Genomic DNA, 20,886 nt, shown 5'->3' with positions numbered 1-20,886 from the left:
TTATGGGCCCCCGGCTGATGGCTTGCTCCCATTCTTGAGGGATCAGAGGCTGGGGATCCCAAAACAAAACTACAAGTTTTATTCTCATGTATATATGGCTTTGCTACTTTCTTCTTCTTTTCGTACACTATTTGGTTTCCTCCCGGGGACTTTTATCTGGGAGTAGACGGCATATGTAGTCAACGATTGGCTCACATGGATGACCCTGGGTTAGACAAACATGACTTTTTGTTCAAAGTCTTTTTCCTTGATGCATGGTGATTGTTTCTGTGACCTCGACGACGTTTGACTCCGTCAGTGATATCATCGAAATGTCTAAAACATGTTTACTAAATATATCCACGATGGCAGACCAATCCAAAATGCCGGGAGTCATCGCCAGATTCACCCGCAAATGAACCCGCATTGCTTCTGTCAAGATGTCAGGTACCGAACCCATACCAAGAGATCCCAAATGTCCGGATGGCTATGTACTACATAGACGTAGATGCGCACCAGTCGTCTTCCGGCTAAACAGCCGCTTCTGACGCCATTACTTTGGCAGCAGATGGCTTTGGATAGATGTTAGCAAAGAGGGGGCATTCCGTGGTTGATTTGACAAAAGTCACGCTCAACAGACAGATCCTTCAAAATTAAGAGTGAAAGTAACTAAGAGAAAACAACAAAAAAGAACAGAAGAGTACACGGAACAAAGTGGAACAGCCCTATGATGCGACTAGAAGGGGGATTGTAAATGTCCACCAATCACCTCCCCCGAATCTTCCCAATTCGGCATTTCTCCGACTCGACGACCTCCCTTCGCCCATCTTCCGCATACAATTCTCCAGCAAGGTGTTCGGCGGCGGTAGCATTTGATGGCCCATCCGCCAAGATAGGTAAGATTCAAGATTTTCCGCGCCTTCATAAGATCTATCTCGCATGTGATCTACGGAGTACCGGCTTGTGTCTCTATAATACCACCCCATGAACCCTCCCGTGCAAATCCCCCTCCTCTTCACCACCTCCCCTTTCCCACCTTACCCAACCGCCAAAATGCACCTCCTCCCCCTCCTCCTCCCCGTTCTCGGGCTGATCCCCTCAACGGCAGCCCAATCTCGCACCACCCCCCCATCCTCCTCCTGCATCCGCGTATCCAAGACCCCCTCAGCCCACTCGGCCCAATTCTCAACCCTCTCCTCCGCCATCACCTCCCTCTCCACAACCTCCACTTCCCCCGTCTGCATCTTCCTCTACCCCGGCACCTACCAAGAACAAGTCCTCATCCCCGCCGCCATCAAATCCCCCATCTCCATCTACGGCTCAACCACCAACTCAGCCTCCTACACCTCAAACTCCGTAACAATAACCCAGTCCAAATCCCAAGCCAACACCGGCGCCTCCAACGACGAGACGGGCACCGTCCGTGTAAAAGCCAACAACGTCAAGATCTACAACCTCAACATCGTAAACTCCTACGGCAAGGGGTCGCAAGCCGTAGCCCTGTCCGCGTACGCCGACAGCGGCTACTACGGCTGCTCCTTCCAAGGGTATCAAGACACCGTCCTCGCCAACCGGGGGAAGCAGTATTATTCCCGCTGCGAGATCGTCGGGGTGACGGACTTTATCTTTGGACAGGAAAGCCCGGCTTGGTTTGAGAGGTGCGATATTAGAGTGCTGTCGTCTTCGGTAGGATATATTACTGGTAAGTCCCCTCCCTCACCTCCCTTGAACAGGGCTGACATCGGGGGTAGCGTCTGGGAGATCAAACTCCGCCTCGCCAAACTTCTATGTCTTCAACAACTGCAACATCGCAGCCAAGTCAGGGCAGAGCGTGAACAACGGGGCGTTTTACCTGGGTAGGCCGTGGAGGGAGTACGCCAGGGTTGTGTTTCAGAGTACGGCCATGAGTGGTGTTGTCAATGGGGCGGGATGGAGGATTTGGAATGCGGGGGATGAGAGGACGTCGAATGTTTACTTTGGGGAGTATGCCAATTCGGGCCCGGGGGCGGGCGGGACGAGGGCGAGCTTTGCGAGGAGGTTGGGGGGTCCGGTGGCAATCGAGACGGTGCTGGGGGGGGACTATAAGGGGCAGGGCTGGTTTGATGGGAATTATGGAATGTGAGAGAGTCATATAGACGTGTTGCTGGGACCTGGTTATAAAAATGTTTTCGAGTTGGGGGGTGCAGGTTTAAACGCTTCTGTATCGTTGAAAGGCAAAGCAAGCTCGATAAATATCATGTCATCATGTTGTGACAGAACGGCAAGGAACTTTGACGACTCTATCACCTATAAATTTATTAAAGAGAAGAGATAGGAGAGAATTTGTTCCCGAGGGGGGGTCTATAGTCGTCGCCAGAAAGAGGAAGGAACACGGTATGGCAAAGTAGCTGCTATTACGCAAACATCATATGCCTCCGCAGCAAGCAGTGTTTCGCCTGACCGACAGCCTACGGAAACGGCAGTGGAAAGGCATGGTGCGGTCGCACCTATTCTGTAAGGGGCTGCAACCTCTAATGACCAGGAAAGAACGGGCAAGCAGTTGAGGAAGGATGGGTGATGGTTGCGGGCTTACAGTAGAGGAAGTAGCCTCACAGCAAGCTTCTCTCCTCAAGTCAGGAGGCAAAAAGACGGCCGCTCCAAAAAGAGATCGAACCCTCAACCTGTGGCATTCCAGCCTCAGGAATCACTGGGATGGGAGGTGGGTTTCCGAGAGATCAGAGCGACCGGGCAGCAGGTGTAAAGGAATCCACGTTGCGTCGCGGTTGGACCGATAGGCCATACTGCCTGTCCACCCACTCCTTTGCTCTCAGATATCAGGGTGCGCGAAAACCTTGGTTATGAAGGGAGGGAAGGAGTGACGTCGCATGTGGCATGATTGGCAGGCACAACCGCTGGCTCTTTCCTACATTGATGTTGTTACTAGCCGATGCCTGTCTTTCCACGATTGCTTGTTTGGGTTACTCAAACTCTCAAGGATATCTGCATATTTCCGACACGCAAGACTTTTCGAGAAGGTGATATGATCTCTTATCATTGTTAGCTGCTACAGTCCATATTTATATCTCCCTTGGAGGATGCAGCGTGTGGGTTGGATGAGCTCCAAGATGTACTTTCTATATCCTCACATCATCTGGTTTTGCCTGTGTGGTCTAACATAACTCTATTCAGAACGATATTCATGACAACCCTCGAGATGGCCAAGAAACGGCACGTCCAAGACCCCTGGCGCTATCCCCAAAATAAACAGCAATGTGGATCGCTTGTCCTCATTCCAACCAATCGGCCGCCGAGCGCATGAACTGGACCCTGATCAGCAACGCCCCACCGCCCAACCTTGGCGTAGCGTCGCCAACGAATGCGCAACGGCTGAACCATTCAAACTGCTCAAACGGCGCATTCATCTCAGACAGGTTTTATGTTGTAGGGTTGGGCATTGGGTGGCCTAGGCCCCTAGTGGCTGGGAGAAATTTCGATCGAGAAAGGGATGGGTTTGGTTTCGTGGATGGGAGAGAAAGAAAGACGCGTTTGTCATTTGGCATCACTCAGTCGACCTGTTCACGGGTCTCACATCATCGCATGACGGAGATTTTGGGACACACACCGCTCTTCATTCCTCGCTTTTCAGTTGTCTGGTAGACAACCATCTTCAAGTATCTTTCACGATTTAAAATTTTAGTGATATGATCTAGATCTTGTTTTTATCTTTCAGTTTTCCTCCTCAACCTCACTCACCATCGCGACTTTGACGAACTCTTTCCATCACCAACAATCACAATGACACTTCCGAACCCCTTCTCCCGCAGCTCACCACCACCACCACCAACAACAACAACAACATCCAACATCACCACCCCCAAACCTGACATTGAAACTGCCATCCGCCCCATCTCCCCTCCCGACAACGCCAGCCTCCCACCAAGCACAACCATCACCCTCTCCCCTCCTGCCCTTCCCCTCCCCCCAACAAACAAGCTCACAACCCCCCAGTTCATCTACCTCTTCCTCCTCGACGGCCTCGGCGCCCTGATCCTATCAGGCGGCATCAACTTTGCAATCGCCTACGCAATGTACACCGCCCCTCAGTACACCACCAGCCCTGGCACCAACCCAGACGGAACCCCCCAGCCCCCAGACAAGATCACGTTATGGTCCTTCCCCTCGACGCTGGCGGGCGACGCGGCGGTAACCATCATCCTCCAATGTCTCGTCACCTGGCTCATTGAGCTGTTCCTTGTGAACCGTGACCTCAAGACCGGGGGTGTGCCTCCCATAGGAATGTTCGGCTCTTCTTCTCTGCTCAGTAACAACAGATTGGTCAGGTGGCTTTGCTCGTTACCGGCGACGGTGCCGGTGGTGTCATCTGGGGGTGATGAGAAAGGGGGTAGGGGCCGTCCGGAAGAGGTTGTCGTCTCTGTGTCGCCTTACCCATCATCGGGGGCCGGAATTCTTGGATGGGGAGGGTTCCTCTTGGGCCAGGCGGCGAGGAGCATGCTTGTGGCGGTGGTCAGTTTTTTGATCTTTTGGGGGCCGACGGTGGGGTTGTTGATTGCTGCCGGGAAGGCAAACGGAAAGGGGGACTGGGAGTATGATGCTACTTGGACGCCGCAGGTGTTTAAGCTTGTTTTGGGAGGAGTGTTGGGGTTGGTGACTACGCCGGTCATGGCCGGGGTTTGGCTTGTTAGGGCTGGGTTGGTTATGGGGGAGGGCGATAATGAGGAGGAGGAGGGCGGAGAGCAGTGAACGGGTTGATAATTGGGATATTGGGATATGTGAATACATGGGACTATTGGGTATGATAAACAAGAGATGGAAGTAATGAGGGAAGAGAGAGAACGGCATCCAGCTTAAAGGACATGTGAACAGAAGAGATGGAAATAATGAAGGAAGAAACGAAAACCAGGCTTGGAACTGGCTGGGTACGACAACAACGGCAACAGGATATAGCTTTCGAACGAAACGCAAATATATAGACGTAGGATCAAACACTACTGGATACGAGACTGGATATGGACGGTATATATCAACTAGGTAGATACATAATATAATACTGATAACTCCCCACACACAGCACGCTCATGCAGGGGGCAAAAACGAAGTAAACAACACCCCCTGAATCAAGGCATACAAAACCATAAACTTGACAATATATCCACCCACCTTCTCGCCCCGAATCAAGCTCCCGGCCACCCACCAATACCACAGCGGATACCCAGACGATATCCTCGTGATAATCTGCACATGGTACATGGCAATAGCAAGCACAGCAAGCACTACTTGAGCCGCCGCTGCAGACTGAATAAGCGACGTCAGTTGGGCCGACTCGACGGGTTTGGCGGCAATCACAGGCTGCCGAGCCGATGTGGGTTGCTCCACTCCCGATCGAACTAGGATCGCCAGCATCGGGGTGGCGAGCAAAAATAATGGGAGATTAGAAATCGTCCAGTAGCGGAGGAAGCCGACATTCCTGAACGTCAAAGGAAAAATTTGAGTAAGCAGGTGATGTTGGCGGAAAATACCGGGAGGCAAGAAAACTTACCAATAGTGCTCCTGGACAAAGGTGAAGATGCTCGGTAAGTAAGCCTCACACCATGGCCGAGGATCTACCCCGGAAGCACCGGAGCAAAACTGCCCATAAGCGATGGCCTGAGGGATTATGGACCCTAGAGCTACGCAGATACCCCCGATGCCCAACGCAACAAGGCGGCGGATGGTGTCGAAAGGCTTATGCGGCAGATTCGGGAGGTGCCGCAGAACTTCCCAGGCAAATGGGATACCATTCAGAATGCCGTTGCTTCGGAAGGCTGTGGCCAGACCAAAGAAAATCCCTGCGAGCACCAAATACACATCACGAGTAAGTGCACGACTCTCAGCTTGGCTACTCAGTGCAAAGAGAAGATATCCGGTAAAGGCCAGAAAGGCGTAGGAGCTTTCCATGTAAGGCGCCGTGAGAAACATGCCAGCAGGCGAGACGATGTGCAGCAGAGCCGCAACCAAAGATAGAGTGCGGTCCCGCCACACAACCTGTCCGAGGCGGAAGAGCACAATCACCGAGAGAAAATGTGCCGTATTGGCGACAGTGACGCCAATGACAGCTTCAGGGAGAACACCCCCTTCTGCTGGGGGAGCGATGCCAACATGTCTTGCACCTACCAGATTGTGAACACCATGTGTCAGCATTCCATATTGATGGAGATATATATGAATGTAACCAACAAAGATCACCAAACGCTTCATGGCCTCTGCATCGCGGTCCCGTTGACAAGTGTCCCATCAACTTACCTTGAAGAATCCCTCTGACCACGATGGGCAGGCCAGCACCAAAGGCCCATTCCTGTTCATATATATATCCTCGTTTTGCAGAACTGAGAAAGTAAATGGCATCCCAGCTGGCAAACCGCGAGACCAGACCACCAGAAAGACCTAATGGCTGCTGAGCCCGTTGTTGGCCCGTCGTTGCCGCTTCCACGCCACCGTGCACCAAGAGGTCGGCGGACGTGTCATAGGCGTCGCCCACGAGGGTGCTTCCCAGGGCAATGGCAAACAAGACAGCTTTCCATATCAGAAATGCGGTCACCAGCGTTCTGTATGGTTGGGCACTACTGATGATGCGGGTGCTGGGCGTCGTGGTGGTGGGGGCATGAGCACGGGGGCTCTTGAAGCTGGGGGATGAGGCTGTCATGGTCGGGTGAACTAGAATGCCGGGTTCAACGTCCAAACCCACATGTCTCCGAAGATGCAAGTCTAAAAACGAAAATTAATTTCTCCAAAGACAACGCCACAGCAAAGCAGAATGCGAGATGCTGTGCCGGTTTCTGCTCGTTGTTGTAACGGCCGGCCTTTGGTTCATGAAGGACGTTTTGGCAACTCAGGTTTCGGTTGGCAGCACTGGATGTGGGGCATGCAATTGAAACAAGGTGAGGCTGATGGGTCCCACTCTGATGTTCAAAGGGTGGCTTGGAGAGGTGGCTTTCCACGTTTTTCTCGAAACTTGCCAGTTGAAGATGAGCGGCCCTGAGCGCCGATCATTCGTCAGCCGTTCGGATCATGACGGCGGCCGTATTCTTCGGGTTCAAATAATTCACGTCAGGCCTTCCTTGGGATATCAGTCCTTCCAACAGAATCGCAAAAATGTGGTTGGTGTCTCCCACCTCAACGTCATAATCATATCATAGTTTTGGAATTCCAAAGAATCCATCTTGAATTAATCATGATTCGTGTGATCATGGGTGTTCGAGGCTTTTTCGTCGAATATCTCGGCAACATTACAAGACTGCGAACGGGTATCGGTGTCGTGAAAGCTCCGGGTCCCGGGCGGGGCGGGTGGGGCTCCCGAGCCCGTACCAAGCATTCTCGGCACAGGAACCCGATGAATGACTTTGCAGGTTCATCCGATGACAATGATGAGCTGGCCGGGAAAGCTCGATGTCAATAGAGTGCGAAATACTTTTGACAGGCTGTGGCAGTGTGGGTGACTTCTACTTCGTAGGAAGTCCTTAATGCTTCGGTTGTCATTCCCCAGGGGAGGGAAAGGTACTCCCGCTTCCAGATGTCACCACACCATGCCGACTTGCCAAGCCAATGCAGCAGAACAACCTCCTGTGTAACCTGGAGTAACCTTGCTTCCCACGCTGCCATCAACTTGTTCCTGGTCTCGAAACAAAGCTCAGCTTCTTGTGATCGCTTCTTCCAACGTCTTACCTGCCCAGAAACATCGACATGTTTGATTGGAAGCCAAAAAAAAACGCATTGGTTCATCCGATGCTGCGAGAACAACACACCTCGCCGAAGGAACCCACTTTCATCCCTAGACTGAGACCCGGCCTCTCTGGGTACTGCCCGGTCTCCCTTGGTCGAGCAGGCTGACCGCCTCGCAACCTCTTCCCAAATGTGCTTCTATTTTTCTCATTGTCGCGCAGTTGATCAAGTCTTTGTCGAGGGTATTTGAAGTCTAAAGATCGGCGCCTCCCGGACTGTTCAACATCAATCAATATCGAAATCGACCCGGCCGCATGGTACCGTGGCCCTTTCACACTTCCCAAATCATCGGCACCTTTTGATTGCCCCAAACCCGTTCCAGCAACCAGAATCTCCCGCGCTGTGCCCCTCCACCCGCTGATTTTCATGGTCCCCACGAGCTGCAAAGAGCCCACAACGGAGCCGGGAAGCACGAGGTTTTCCGCTCCTCCCACAGCTTTAGCTTCGGCCTTATTGGCCACGCGCCAAATACACTGGCAGCCGCGCCGACTGGGCGTTGGACGGCGTTCAGCTAATTAAAACCAACGCCAGCTCCTCTTGCAGCGACTTCGTGGTTCATCAATTCGGCCTCCCTCCTCTGAGGTGAACCATTGACCGCTCAACTGCTTAACACCTTCTCCAGCTTTCTCTATTCTCAACATTCTTTCGCTACTTATTAGCAAGCAGCAACCACGCCATCCCGAACCCACAAACAGCATTACGCTCGCTCTCTTTCAACCACCAGGCTCCCACAGACCCATAGGCGCGAGATCAATTGCGAAGCCGGCATTGACTTGTGATACTGTCAGACAGACACGACAGTGGCACCAAAAACGACGGGCAGCACGCTACATCTCGCACCGCTCGATCGATCGATGGCAGTTGCTGTAGCTTGCCGGCTACTGTTGTGACTTGCAGATTCGCTTGCCTCGGCAGCTTGGCTTGCCGCTCGTCACTCCTCCGTCACAACCGGTTGATCCTCCAAGAAGAGGAGGCAACTTCAACCAGTGGAGTTGCCCACTCCTGACGTCGACGCCCGGTGGAGGTGCTATCGCGAGCACCGCCCCAGGGTAGCTGGAGCTGTTGGATCACAACAGCTGGAACAGCCTCCAAACCACCAACCCCACACCATCTAACGCAGGGCCGGTCCTTTGCAGCTTCCAATCCCAACTCCACGTTAATTTTCTGTTTTTGTACTTTGCGCCGTCTTTTATCCTTTTCCATGCGTGTAGGAAGTAACGTATAATAATGTTTCTTCACTCGGGCGCGAGCCTCCATGGCCATGAATATTCGAATCGCCCTTCACCATCTACACCTCCAGCCGCCACCCACAACCTACGAAGCCCATTATTACGCTCCGCCTTTGCGCCACCAAAACAACGGGTGAACGTGGATGGCGCCTCCGCCCCCATCCGCCAACGTCCGGCGTCTGATTACATCCCCCGCGCCCTTTCACCCGTTGTGCGCTTTCGCGTGGACCCCGAGGAGGACGCCCCTCCTCAAACGCCCGCCATGCCAGAACCACCATCGGATTCGGAGCTTAGTGATGTAACGAATCCGAATGCTAGTACACTAACAACCCGGTCCACACCACGGCGGCATCGCCATAGAGTCCAGCGCAAGAGCACCACTTACGGCCTTGGATATCCCACCCCGAAGCTCCTTGACAAGACCAAATATGTGCGCAAGGTGTTGCCGAGGCTTCTTCTCCAGCTTCAGTTGGTATCGGCTGATGGACGGTCAAGACCAGTGCTTGAAGTGTTTCCTTCGAGCCGAATCGCCGGTCCGGTTATAGCTCCCCGGTTGGCAAAGAGGTTTCCAGGAATATTTGGGGTCAAGCACTCATTGGCTTACGATGACATTGTTTTGGTGAGGAGGGACGACGATCATGTGGAAAGCGACAGCACCGAAGGTGACAGCGACGACGCGCTCGAGAAAAGGAGACTCGTTGCCGTCTATAGCCCCTTGCGCCATTCGGACGAGGCTGAAATCGTGTTGGATGACGGGACGGTGTGGGTTGCCAGGCCACTGCCAAATGGCTCTTGGGACTTTGCGCACACCGATGATAATGGCAACACCACCACAGCCCGATGGGCTCGCAGGCACAAATCGGCACCAACATCGCATCCGACAGAGCCGAGTACACCATCGTCTACAACAACGCCGCAAACCCGCTTCACATTCAGCATGATCAACCCCCTCACTCGCAGGCATCCAGTCATGGCATCTCTTACGCCTTCATCTCTAGACATCCGCGACTCCTATGCTTCTGTTTCGAACCCATCCAATCGATATCAACCCCCGCGGCACGGCCGCGGCCGCTCTCTCTCCAACGTAACCTGCAGCACTGTTCCAAATTCTCCATCTCAGCAATCATCATTGTGTTTCTCCACTGACGGTGAAAGCGACTCCGGTCTTGGGATGCCGGTTTCTCTCACCCAGGAAATGGCCGAGGGACCAGTTCACCTAATCGATGAAGCGACCAAGAATCTCATTTCCGTGACAGCTCTCTGGGTGGCTCTTTCTTCAGGCTGGTCACCAGCCCACACACCCACTAACAGCGGCCCAGAATCCGCAGCGGCCACGCCATGTACAGCGGTCACACGTGTTGGGCGCAGCCGCAGGAATACCTGGGGCAGCAGAGCCTCCAACGCATCTGACGCCGGGCAGCGATCCGAATGCGCAGACCTCGTTATGGGGATCACCAAGCGGAACTCGCTTCCCGCGCAATGTCTGATTGAAGAATCGGACCACAACAAGCGATCGGCTACACCTACCAGTACCCCGGTTATCTCCCGCTCGTCAACGCCCGTATCGAACATGTCCACCAACAACCCCAAAGCAGCCCCCCGCAGAGCGACAAGCACAGGCGCGGCTTACATGCAGAGGCGGCTTCAAGCGAACTCCACCTCTGAAGCTACGGTAGCTGAAGTAGCAGAGATGAACGCGGCTAAGAAGACTGCGGTTTTGTCCCAGGCCCAAGCCCACCCCGAAGCACCAGTTTCCGCGCCCCAGCCAATTGCTCCGATCCGTCCTTCACTCAAGGCTGAGGGGAGCAACATTCATAGGAACAGCAGTATCACCATCAAAGTTGTCTCCTCGCCAGATAGGGAGACGCATGGAGTGATGGTGAAGAGGAGTAGGAGCTTGTTTGGCTCTTCCAAGAGAGCGAGCAAGTGCACTGTGACGGAGAGGAACCTGGGGGAGGGGTTGGATTCTCCTGGGAAGGAGAAGAAGAGGTTGAGGGAGAGGCTGTCGAGGTGGATGTGTAGACTCGGGGATCTTCTTCGCGCTAGAGGATTGCGAAGAGGAGGGCAAGGAGGGCGTTTAGGGGGGTTGCTGCTGGGGTTCATGCTTGTGATGTGTTGTTCTGAGAGTGGATGTCAGGATGGCGGTTGTCAGTGTGAGTGACAGTGTGTATGTCTTGTGTCTGCATGTGTACTGCAAAATACCCACCTTATTTTGGCTCGTGCAGAAGGGATAGAAATGAAGGAAAGGAAATTAGTGAGATACCCCCATACAGTATAAGGCTGTTGAGTAGAAAATCCAATTGACTCAGGATACCTATTCATTACTGTTCTGTGGATACCGGTGTTGCTGTGCGTGTGTGTTGTTGCCCTGTAAAGACAACCAAAAATGGAAAGAAAGTAAACAAATAAAGTGGTGGGATAAGGGGGGTTAGTGCCAAGACTTGACCTGGTCAGCTTTGGCAACCACTGTCAAAACAACTCTTGAAACTTGAATCAAGAAAAGGACCATGTCCGACTCTGTCAATCATACGAGCTTTTTATAGTCTCGATCGCCCTCTTCCCACTATAGTGCCAGGCAAACCTCACAATCGCCGGTAAAAGACACTTGTGATACAGTGCCGTGCATGATAAACAGCACAGCACAAAGAGAACTTATCAAGACCGTCCTGCCCGGACATTGTGAGGATCTGACCGGGCAACACAGACTGTAACTTCCTGTTTTGTTTCCTTTACTATCACAGCATAAACCATACCTGAGAGGCATATGAGAAATCTACCCGAATGCTTTTTAGACAGACTTTTTCAACTCACTTTTTGACTATTTGACCAAGCCCTCTGCATGTAAACGTTCTTCACAAAGCCACTGGGCATCAAGTAGGCAAATATAACTGCTTGACCACCACCTTGCTGAAGTGGGTAGGTATCCCATCCAAAAGCCCCAGCTCCGCTCGGCAGTACGTACCTGAGCCCAAAACCTCGTATCTTGGACACCTCCCGTCAAGGCTTTCTCCTCCTCCAGAGACTCACCTATTCCTTCTACTCCTTTCTTTCTGCTGCTCTTATTCTTTCTATTCCGTCTGCTGCCCCTTTTCGACCCCCCCTTGCTCGTTTCCTATCCAACGCAGCAAATCGACGAAGCATCTCATCCATCTTATCCAGCTCTGCCTCGTCGAGGTGATCAGGTACCTCGGCTCCGTGCTCCACAAGCGCCTTCACCGGCCCCGGCCAAATGCCAGGACCAATGCCCCTCCACAGCCCTCGCCGATGCATCGCTCATCGCTTCCCTTCTTCCTGCCCGACCAGTTCTTCTCCGTCGCCTCCTCTAGCAACACCTTCGCAAAGAACCCTTCAGGATCCCATGATGCCATTATGGAATCCACTGCAGACGACAGCAGAAAGCCCGTCTCCGTCTCGCTGCTATCCGGGGGCGTAAGTGGCGCGTCCAGCTTGATCCCGTCCCCATAATCAAGCAGGACTTTCAAAATGTCGCCAAACATTCGGAATGCCATGTTGTAATAGGTGATATCGGCAGCGGCGCAATTGCCAACAAAAGTCCATCTCGTGTCGTGTTTCCGTCGTGGTCGTTGTCTTCCTTGCGGGGGAGGGTCCTAAGTCTTAATCGCACAGGGTGCACGACACCATTCTCACCTGCGATTGGGTTAATCCGTGCTGGGACAAGCTTCCATATGTGGTTATTCAAGCTCAGTTATCTCACCAAGTACGCCTTCATCCCCGTCCCTGGTTGTGGAGCTGTGGCTTTTAAAATGTTTGCTCATGTGGCCTTGGAAGGCTTAAGGTTTTGACGGCTGGGAGGAGACAACCCCTCTCACTGATAAGCATCAGGCATCGAACCCCAAAGTTGATTTATCGAAGCAGTACTCTTCATTGGAACTATCTCTCAAACACCCAGTTCCCTTCAAACCCACCACTCCCGCAAGGTTATGTACGTACAAGCCACCTCCCCACCGCATAAAAATACACACCAAGCCAAAGGGTATCCACACAATCGTGATCAGTATATCCCTTTTTCTCCCTTTCCATTCCATTTCGAGTCGAAATCATTGACCCAAACCCAAACAAACCATGATGCCGTGCCGCTTAGATTCACCAACCCAGAATGCCGCCCAAATTGAAAGAAACAACGAGACCTCCGAACCCCAACTCCTGCAATAACACCTTTTGAAACATCATATCCTTCCACTCACTCCTCCTCACCATCGGCAACCTCATTAACCCACCCTCTGCTCATCTCAACAGCTTGCTCCCACTTCTTGAACAGCTTCTCTGCTTGTTTCCTCTCCATATTCGGCTTGAACACCTTCCTACCGGCCTGATTCACATCCTTCAGGTCATTCAACTCCTTCCAGACACCTGTTGCCAGCCCAGCAGCAATGGCTGCACCCAAGGCTGTCGTCTCTCTCATGCCTGGACGATCAACCGGGATGCCCGTGATATCGGCCTGCGTTTGCATGCAGAGGTCAGAGTTTGACAGGCCACCATCAACCGCAAGAGACTCGAGTTTGGCATTGGAGTCCTTTTCCATGGCGTCCAAGATGGCCTTCGTCTGGAAACACGTGGCTTCCAGTGTGGCCCGAGCAATGTGACCTTTTTGTGTGTGTTGCGTGATGCCAACTAGACGCATACGTTAGCAATTAAGGGGCAATGCAGAGCGGGGAGAGAGGTGTGCTTACAAATTGTGCCCTTGGCATCATCAATCCAATAGGGGGCAAACAGACCACTGAAAGCGGTGACAAAAACAACACCGCCGTTATCCTCGACTGATTCGGCCAGCTCAGTGATGGCGCTTGACTTGTCAACAAATCCCAAGTTGTTCATGAGGAACTTGACACCGGATCCGGCGACGGCTATGCTTCCCTCCAAGGCGTAGACGGGCTTGCGGCCACCGCCAAAGTCGTAGGCGACTGTTGCCAAAAGACCATATTTTGAAATGACCGGCTTGGTACCAACGTTGTAGAGTAAGAAGCAACCGGTGCCGTAGGTGTTTTTGGCTTGACCCGGACTGAAACCACACTGGCCGACCAACGCACTAGACTGGTCTCCCAGGCACCCGGCAATCTGCACTCCCGACAATGCGCCCTTGGCAATTTTTCCAAAGCAACATGGATCTGATGATGGAACGATCTTGGGAAGGTGGATCTTGCTTCTGTCGATACCAAAGAACTTGAGCAGATTGTCGTCGTACTGGAGAGTGTGCAGGTTCATAAACATGGTTCTGCTAGCATTTGTGCTATCGGTAACATGGATGGGCTTTGCCGCCTTCGCCCCGCCGTTGAGCTTATATATCAGCCATGAGTCGACTGTTCCAAAGGCGAGGCGACCCTCCTCATAGGCTTGTTTTACGGCCTCGACGTTTTCGATGAGCCACATGAGCTTGACACTGCTGGGATATGTTGATAGCGGCAGACCACAAAGGTCTGTCAATGTGTCGGCCTGGTCACGGGACTTGAGGTCCCTCACCAAATCTTTGGTTCTGGTATCGGGCCAGACAATGGCGTTGTAAAGGGGCTCGCCGGTGTTGTTGTCCCATACTACTGTCGTTTCTCTTTGATTGGTGATGCCAATGGACCGAATGTCTGATTTTCGGTACCCCAGATCGACAAACTTGCGCATCGCCTCATCGATGCATTCCTCCACGGAGGCGAGAAGCTCCAACGGTTCGTGCTCGTGCCATCTGTAGATCAATACTGTGTTAGCAGAGGGGTCTCCGCAATGAGCGACACATGCGGAGGTGGAGGCGGATGAGGCAGGGAAGCGGAGACCAAAGCAACGGGATGCGGGTCAGGTGGCGGGCTCTTCTACATACCCGGATTTAGGATACAGGTTCTCGAACTCGAGTTGGTGACTGGCAACTGGGTCGCCTTCTCCGTTGAATATTAGGAACCGAGATGACGTTGTTCCCTGGTCGATACTGCCCACAAACCAGTGGCGCCGCTGTTCCTCAGGTGTCTCCTCAATGCCCCGCGGCAGGTGTTTATCATGGTGCGGATGTAAGTTGGGCGTCTCGAGGGTGGGAATGTGGTCGGGGTACAGAGGGGTGATAGTTGCTTCGGGCTTCTTCAGGGAGTCGAGGTTCAGCGTGGGTATGTCTATCACCATGCCGCCTTCTTCGAAGCGAATGGGGTTGAAGTCGCCAAGGTCACCCATGCTGTGTGCTGTTGTTGTTGTTGTTGTTGATGATGATGATGATGTCTTGTTCTTCCGGGGCGACCAGGCAGTAGAGTGAAAAGGTCGAAGGCGCTTCTGCTGCAGAGGATTGAGTCGAGGGGGGGCGATAACAGGATATGGCGGATGAATAGGATATGAATGCGGTACCGAACGGGGCACTGTAGGGGGTGGTACTGCCGGGACTGATAAAGGAGAGACGGCGCGGGGTTGGAGGGACGGAATGCGGGCAGGCTGACAGACCAGGAGGGGTACGTCATCTAAGGCCTGGCCCTAGCTATTCTCACAACTCTGTTTAAGCCGAGCGCGGGAGTAGTAGACGGACAGCGCCCCAATGGGAACAGTACTTCGATTGGCTTTGTTGCTGTTGCTACTACAGCTACGGCTGGTATGGCTGATACAGCTGGGACGGCTGGTCCATGACCACGACCACGACCGCGAGATTTGCTGCTGCCACATTAGGGGCGTGTGTTGTGTAGACCTGGTCAGGTAGGTAGTAGTTTTAGTCCCCGTAACGGCGTTCCGGGGGCGGTCGCAATGCAATGCGCAATGTTCGTTTCGGCTCACCCTTTTTTTCCCCTCGTTGGACAACCTGGAACTGTCGTCGCACTTTTTTCCCATGTGTGTTCTGTGTGCTCTGTGCATTTTGCAAAAGCATGTGAGCACCTCACACAGGGGTCGGCAAAGGGCTAGACCATTGGTGGAACATCTTTGCGGGGTTGACCCCTCTGTCACGGGGATCCTGGTCGGCCCTGGCAAGCGAGAGAGGCAGCGAAAGTTGGTGATAGCTCCCCCGCAAGTCACAAATATCTTTTTCACTGATGAAGGTATGCACGATGCAGAGCCAATACGAAAAGGCCCGAGTTTCGAACCTGCCCAAGTGGCTCTCTCCTTTCCTCCGGCCTGCATATCGGACACAATCTCCGCCCTGGACGCACATCAGTGAAATGCAACTTTCGGAGCCGTGTCCAGCCTACATACAGCTCACCAGGAGCATGTCCGTCGCCAGGCGTTTCCTGCCACTGCATACCACCAGAAAGTTAAATCCGAGCAAGTAGAGCGAAATAATAGATAAAAATCCGAGAGGCCAGGGGATAACTCGGGGCTCCTTGTTTGGACTCGCACACTCGGTCTGCTATTCTTGCTTCTCTCGGAATGCCCGGTTGCCTTCGTCGAAGCCAACTCCACGTGTTTGCGGGTTTGATCAACAACTATGATGAAAGAGATATTGTAGCCGCCAGTCTCCCTGCGATATGACTGCTCTTGTTCGATGTCAACCTTGGAGCAGTGTGGCAGTGTGCCACGCGTGTTTTATGAATCTCGATCCTGAACTCTACAAGGAGACAGGAAAAGGTCACCTGATGCTCCTGGCTAGATGATCGTCGACGTTTTTGTGGAGTTTGTGTCATCGAACTAGAGAGCCGGTTTCCACGTTAAGAAGGTGTCTATGGTGTAAGAGAGCATACGGGAGTGGATAGCCTTCCTGTCAGACGCAAGGGATTGATCATATGTATGGTCCAACACAACCCTGGACGGATATCTCCAAGCGTTGTGTTGTGAAATAATACACACAAGCAAGAAAAAAGAAGCGAAAGATGAATCTAGCAAAAATAGTCGTCTGAGACGGGAATTGAGCCCGACGTGGGGGTCGAACCCACAACCTTGAGATTTCGGAGTACTCCTTAAGAGTCTCACGCTCTACCGATTGAGCTAGCCGGGCGGCTAGTTCCAATTGATGCTACAGCTGATGAGATTTTGCTTTTCCATAGGAATATTTGCAGGCCCAAACATCCAAACTATCCTTACATAAATCCGCTTATTTTCCAGCGGCATAACCCTCCAAGGCCCTTATGACGGCATGAACCAGTTGTGTCTCAGGCAAACTTACCTCAAGCAGAACCGAGCAGACGGCAGGCTCGTCAGAGCCGAATCTGACAGACTGGAACCCTGCACGCCACCACAACGAGAACACTGTGTGGTGTGCAAGAGCCCTTCACTGACTTCACAACATTCTCACATCTCATGAAAGTCTGAGGCTAATGAAATAATGTATAGTCGTATCTATTCTTGACAGGCTCACATTCCATCATATTTCTCATTGCTCGTATTTACCAACAGTTCTGGGAACCACTTGCCCGGCTCACAGACAGCACCCATACTGTGATCGAAAGCCTCGGCCAACACGTATAGCGTAGGTACTTAGTTTGGATATCTGACTTCGGGTTTAAGTTTATGAGCCTCGTCATTTCTCGTGATAAAGAACCCGCAAGAGTCATGATGCTCAAAATCTCAACATCTCAAAGCAATCGGGGTGGAACGCCTCCGGTCAGTGGAATGGGAAAGCCAAGATATACGTTCTTTCCAACATTGTACGAGCGTTCACAGCTGCAAAATTTCAAGCCAACTATATACGTGGTCATATGTCAAAGTTTTGGGTCACCTGCCTTCTCGGTGTGTATTTCGGCAGCGAGCAGAGCCCGTGTAAGTCGAACCACATTATCTCGCACCCTAACCCTCTACCCTTTCACCGTCGTCATCCAGGCCGGAGGAAGGTGCACTCTACTCAGCACCCCTCCGATTCTGGGGCATGGCTCATTTTAAAGTTTAAGGTGTGATTCACAGAGCTTATTTACTTTCCACGTGTGACTGTTTACTACCCCGAACTTCCAAATCGATGGCGACTACCACATCAGGACATCGGTCAGGGTAGGCGTCAGATGGACCCCACCATCAGGCACCCATGAACAGCTTCAACTGCCGCTGCCACGCATGCATTGCGGGGCGTGCCACAGGGCGACAGACTTAGGCTGCGCCCGGCCCGTTCCTTTTGAGAAGACAGTCAGATTCCAACCCGGTACCGCGCTGGACTTCCTCACGCATCTTCCATCCGGCACCTCACTCCCTGTAGGACAACCCAGGTACGCTCCAACACTTTTCATTGGTCCCCCAGGGCGGCCCTACGACCCAAGCCGCATTGCGCAGCATGCTGAATCACGGCGTCGATTGGATTGGTGACATTGGCTAAGGCTGTGTGTCCTCTCCAAAAACAGTGCCAAGCGCGTGTTTAGCTGACCACTGTTGTACACACATCGGTGAGAGCGAACAGACTACTACACAAAATCTGCCCAGCGAATTCTTGTCCGCCTCCCTCCAACCCGCCTTTTCGACTTCATTCGCCAGTTCTCCCTATTTCCTTACCAATTCTAACCGTTCAGTTTTGCCAAACCGGCCACTCCTCCTCCTGTTCGTGCACCCTCACACAAATACTGAGCGCGGCTGTCACTGCATCCCCATTTCAGATCTTTTCTCCTCCTCCTGCTGCTACTACTACTACTACTACTACTACTACTACTACTGCATTTCGTCACTCAACAGACACCCACCGGACACAGGACCTGGTTGTGTCCTGCGTTGCGGAGCCTGTCACACAGGCACTTCCCATGTCGTTCGATTCGGCCAACAGTAGCCAGTCTATCACCCAGTCACAGCCTATTACGCTTGATGAGTTCCTAGACTGGCGAGACGACGAGCACTTCATCTGGGACGAGGACGGCCGTGAGACGGGCGAAGCTTGGATCCGGCCAGTGGAAAGAGCAGGGCTTGATGATAGCAAGCACAAGGTCTTCCACCATGCCAATAAGGAATATATCAGGGCCCCCCATCCGTTCATTCAGATCGGCGAGCAGCTTGGAGAATCTGGAACCACGGTCGTATACAAAGTCAATGTCCCTGAAGGATATCCATATCGGCGGCCACTTGCCTTGAAGATTATCACTTGCAAGGATAATTTACGGCCACCCGGGCCTGACAGCCACGTCAGGATGCTGGCCTTGGAGGAAGTAAGGAACATGGCCTCGATCAAACACCCCCATATCGTCGTTTACGTGGCCAGCTTTGAAGATTACTGCATCTCAACTGGGGTGAGGAGGCAGCAGAGAGCGAAGGTCAAAGCTATCAGAGTTGATCAACAAATCAAGAAGCACATACTGGGCATCGCCATGTACCCTCCAGCACAATGCAACCTCCGCTTCTTCATGAACCACATCATCAACAGTCGCGAGCCGGAAAACGAGGCCGCCCTGCACACGTATTTCGGATGCTTGTCACAAGCCGTGGCATTCCTCCACAGAAGTAACATTCGAATCCGGCACAAAGATATCAAGCCCGAAAATATTGTCATTGACGATTTTCTTCTTCCCGTATTAACCGATTTTGGCTTATCAAAGCACTTTGAGACCGGTCAGCACTCGGAAGGACCCACGCCCAAGACACTCAAGTACGCCGACCCCGAGGCCATCAACGAAACCCAGCGAGACGAGCGGTCTGATGTCTTTTCCCTTGGATGTGTGTTCCTAGAAATGGCCACCACATTGCTGGGGCGACCGCCTGATTTCGCCGAGCAGCAATTGAGGACGGACAACCTGGGGGAGTTCAAGTACTCGGAGTCCCTCGAACGTCTTGATGCCTACCTCTTCCACCTGTGCCAGATTGCGGACCGGCTCATCGACAGCAACCCCAAGAAGGCCGAGTCGGCGGCTGCGATCAAGGAGATATTGCCTGTGATCCGAGCCATGATGGATGCGGATTTTACTAAAAGGCCCATGGCTCATGACTTGTATCCGTTGTTTAGACGGTTGGCGATTGCAGGGGGCGCGGGCGCGTGTGGGAATTGTGAGGCGGAGCGTGAGACTGGGAGGGCCGTACCGAGGCTGCGACGGACTCGCACGGGGAGCCCGGTTATGACGAGGACGGCGACGATGAACACGACTATTTCTCTGGTTAGGAGAGGAAGCACGATGAATGGGTTGACTGGGATGGTGGTGCATGATAGTCCTACTGATGTCCAACACCAACATCACGGGTATGAGAATGTTCCACCGCAGAGTCAGGCGAATGGGAACGGGGTGAATGGCCAGGCCAACGGGAATGGGACGTATGTAAATGGAAGCCAGGCTCGTTGACGGGTCCGGCAAATGGTTTCATGGCGTTTGGTTTTTGTTTCTGGGTCGAGATAGTGGAAGGAAGGAAAACGGTGCGCGCATTTTGGCTTCTTATAAACAGTTGTGCATAGGGGCAAGGCAAATCACTTTGGAGTTTGAAGGGGGAAGGGGATTAGGGGGGCGAATTGCATGGTGGACAACCCAAAACATGAGGATATGTACCGGGATGGAAAGTAATAGCATAGGTAGCCTGGGATGGGCTATGAAGGGAAAGGGAGGTGGAGGGCATGGAAAGGTGGCCAAGAAAATGTCCATGTAAATATCTTCTTAGACAGGGGGTGTATATGTATGTATTGAATAGTACCACAGAAGGATGTTGATGATCATGGGTCTCTCACGCAAGATGGTATCCAGAAACCGCGCCTTGATAGATAGTTGATAGACCTTGAAAAGTACCGAGTAAATAGGCTTTGAAAGATAGCTGAGAAGTGTTTTAGAGAGAATTAGTTTGACCATCTTTTAAGCCCCCAAGCTTTTCTCCCAGCATCTTTCCCCCTCTCCAAAAAAGCGCGGCCATCAACCCAAGTGAACTGCCACCCCGTATCTTGCACACCTACCTGAACCTCACCGCAAAAACTAATGATCTCCAGTGACCCCCCTCCCCCGAACACCATAATAACTGTCCTTTTCCAAGCCACACACCCTACCGCTTTCGAGCTCCTCCCTCCTCTGGCCAGAAAACTCACAGCCGCTCATACTCTCTCCTACCTCCAAGTCTGTCCCATTCCCGAAATGATACC

At 52.6% G+C, this 20,886-nt stretch overlaps 7 protein-coding genes and 1 non-coding gene across 8 annotated transcripts; 4 read left to right on the top strand and 4 right to left on the bottom strand.

The window, feature by feature from the left end:
- The first annotated feature begins 635 nt into the window (after positions 1-635).
- Positions 636-2,480, top strand: QC764_407580 (uncharacterized protein). The gene is made up of 2 exons (XM_062947048.1): positions 636-1,681; positions 1,731-2,480. Exons 1-2 carry the CDS (start codon positions 964-966, stop codon positions 2,099-2,101), a joined length of 1,089 nt encoding a protein of 362 aa, XP_062800646.1. The 5' UTR covers positions 636-963; the 3' UTR covers positions 2,102-2,480.
- A 1,273-nt stretch (positions 2,481-3,753) lies between these two features.
- On the top strand, positions 3,754-4,719 carry QC764_407585 (uncharacterized protein; the record flags this gene model as incomplete). Its single annotated transcript, XM_062947049.1, has 1 exon — positions 3,754-4,719. One exon carries the CDS (start codon positions 3,754-3,756, stop codon positions 4,717-4,719), a length of 966 nt encoding a protein of 321 aa, XP_062800645.1.
- On the bottom strand, positions 4,102-7,590 carry GPI18 (ER membrane glycoprotein subunit of the GPI transamidase complex-like protein). The gene is made up of 3 exons (XM_062947050.1): positions 6,259-7,590; positions 5,516-6,125; positions 4,102-5,443 (listed from the first exon to the last, which is right to left on the bottom strand). Exons 1-3 carry the CDS (start codon positions 6,656-6,658, stop codon positions 5,053-5,055), a joined length of 1,401 nt encoding a protein of 466 aa, XP_062800644.1. The 5' UTR covers positions 6,659-7,590; the 3' UTR covers positions 4,102-5,052.
- A 1,371-nt stretch (positions 7,591-8,961) lies between these two features.
- QC764_407600 (uncharacterized protein) lies at positions 8,962-11,124 on the top strand (the record flags this gene model as incomplete). The annotated part of the gene is made up of 1 exon (XM_062947051.1): positions 8,962-11,124. The coding sequence occupies one exon, from the start codon at positions 8,962-8,964 to the stop codon at positions 11,122-11,124; it is 2,163 nt and encodes a 720-aa protein (XP_062800643.1).
- A 1,619-nt stretch (positions 11,125-12,743) lies between these two features.
- Positions 12,744-15,128, bottom strand: GUT1 (Glycerol kinase; the record flags this gene model as incomplete). Its single annotated transcript, XM_062947052.1, has 3 exons — positions 12,744-13,595; positions 13,655-14,655; positions 14,788-15,128. 3 exons carry the CDS (start codon positions 15,126-15,128, stop codon positions 13,165-13,167), a joined length of 1,773 nt encoding a protein of 590 aa, XP_062800642.1. The 3' UTR covers positions 12,744-13,164.
- A 685-nt stretch (positions 15,129-15,813) lies between these two features.
- QC764_0068020 (uncharacterized protein) lies at positions 15,814-16,143 on the bottom strand (the record flags this gene model as incomplete). Its single annotated transcript, XM_062940602.1, has 2 exons — positions 15,814-16,074; positions 16,135-16,143. The coding sequence occupies 2 exons, from the start codon at positions 16,141-16,143 to the stop codon at positions 15,814-15,816; spliced, it is 270 nt and encodes an 89-aa protein (XP_062800641.1).
- A 636-nt stretch (positions 16,144-16,779) lies between these two features.
- On the bottom strand, positions 16,780-16,866 carry QC764_0068010. Its single transcript has one exon. It is a non-coding gene; the product is annotated as a tRNA-Lys (tRNA).
- A 1,720-nt stretch (positions 16,867-18,586) lies between these two features.
- QC764_407620 (uncharacterized protein) lies at positions 18,587-20,107 on the top strand (the record flags this gene model as incomplete). Its single annotated transcript, XM_062947053.1, has 1 exon — positions 18,587-20,107. One exon carries the CDS (start codon positions 18,587-18,589, stop codon positions 20,105-20,107), a length of 1,521 nt encoding a protein of 506 aa, XP_062800640.1.
- Positions 20,108-20,886: the final 779 nt, after the last annotated feature.

Source organism: Podospora pseudoanserina, chromosome 4, assembly GCF_035222485.1.
Source record: "Podospora pseudoanserina strain CBS 124.78 chromosome 4, whole genome shotgun sequence".
Lineage (NCBI taxonomy): Eukaryota > Fungi > Ascomycota > Sordariomycetes > Sordariales > Podosporaceae > Podospora > Podospora pseudoanserina.
The sequence above is the reverse complement of the archived record's forward strand: the minus strand, read 5'-3'. Positions and strand labels throughout refer to the sequence as shown.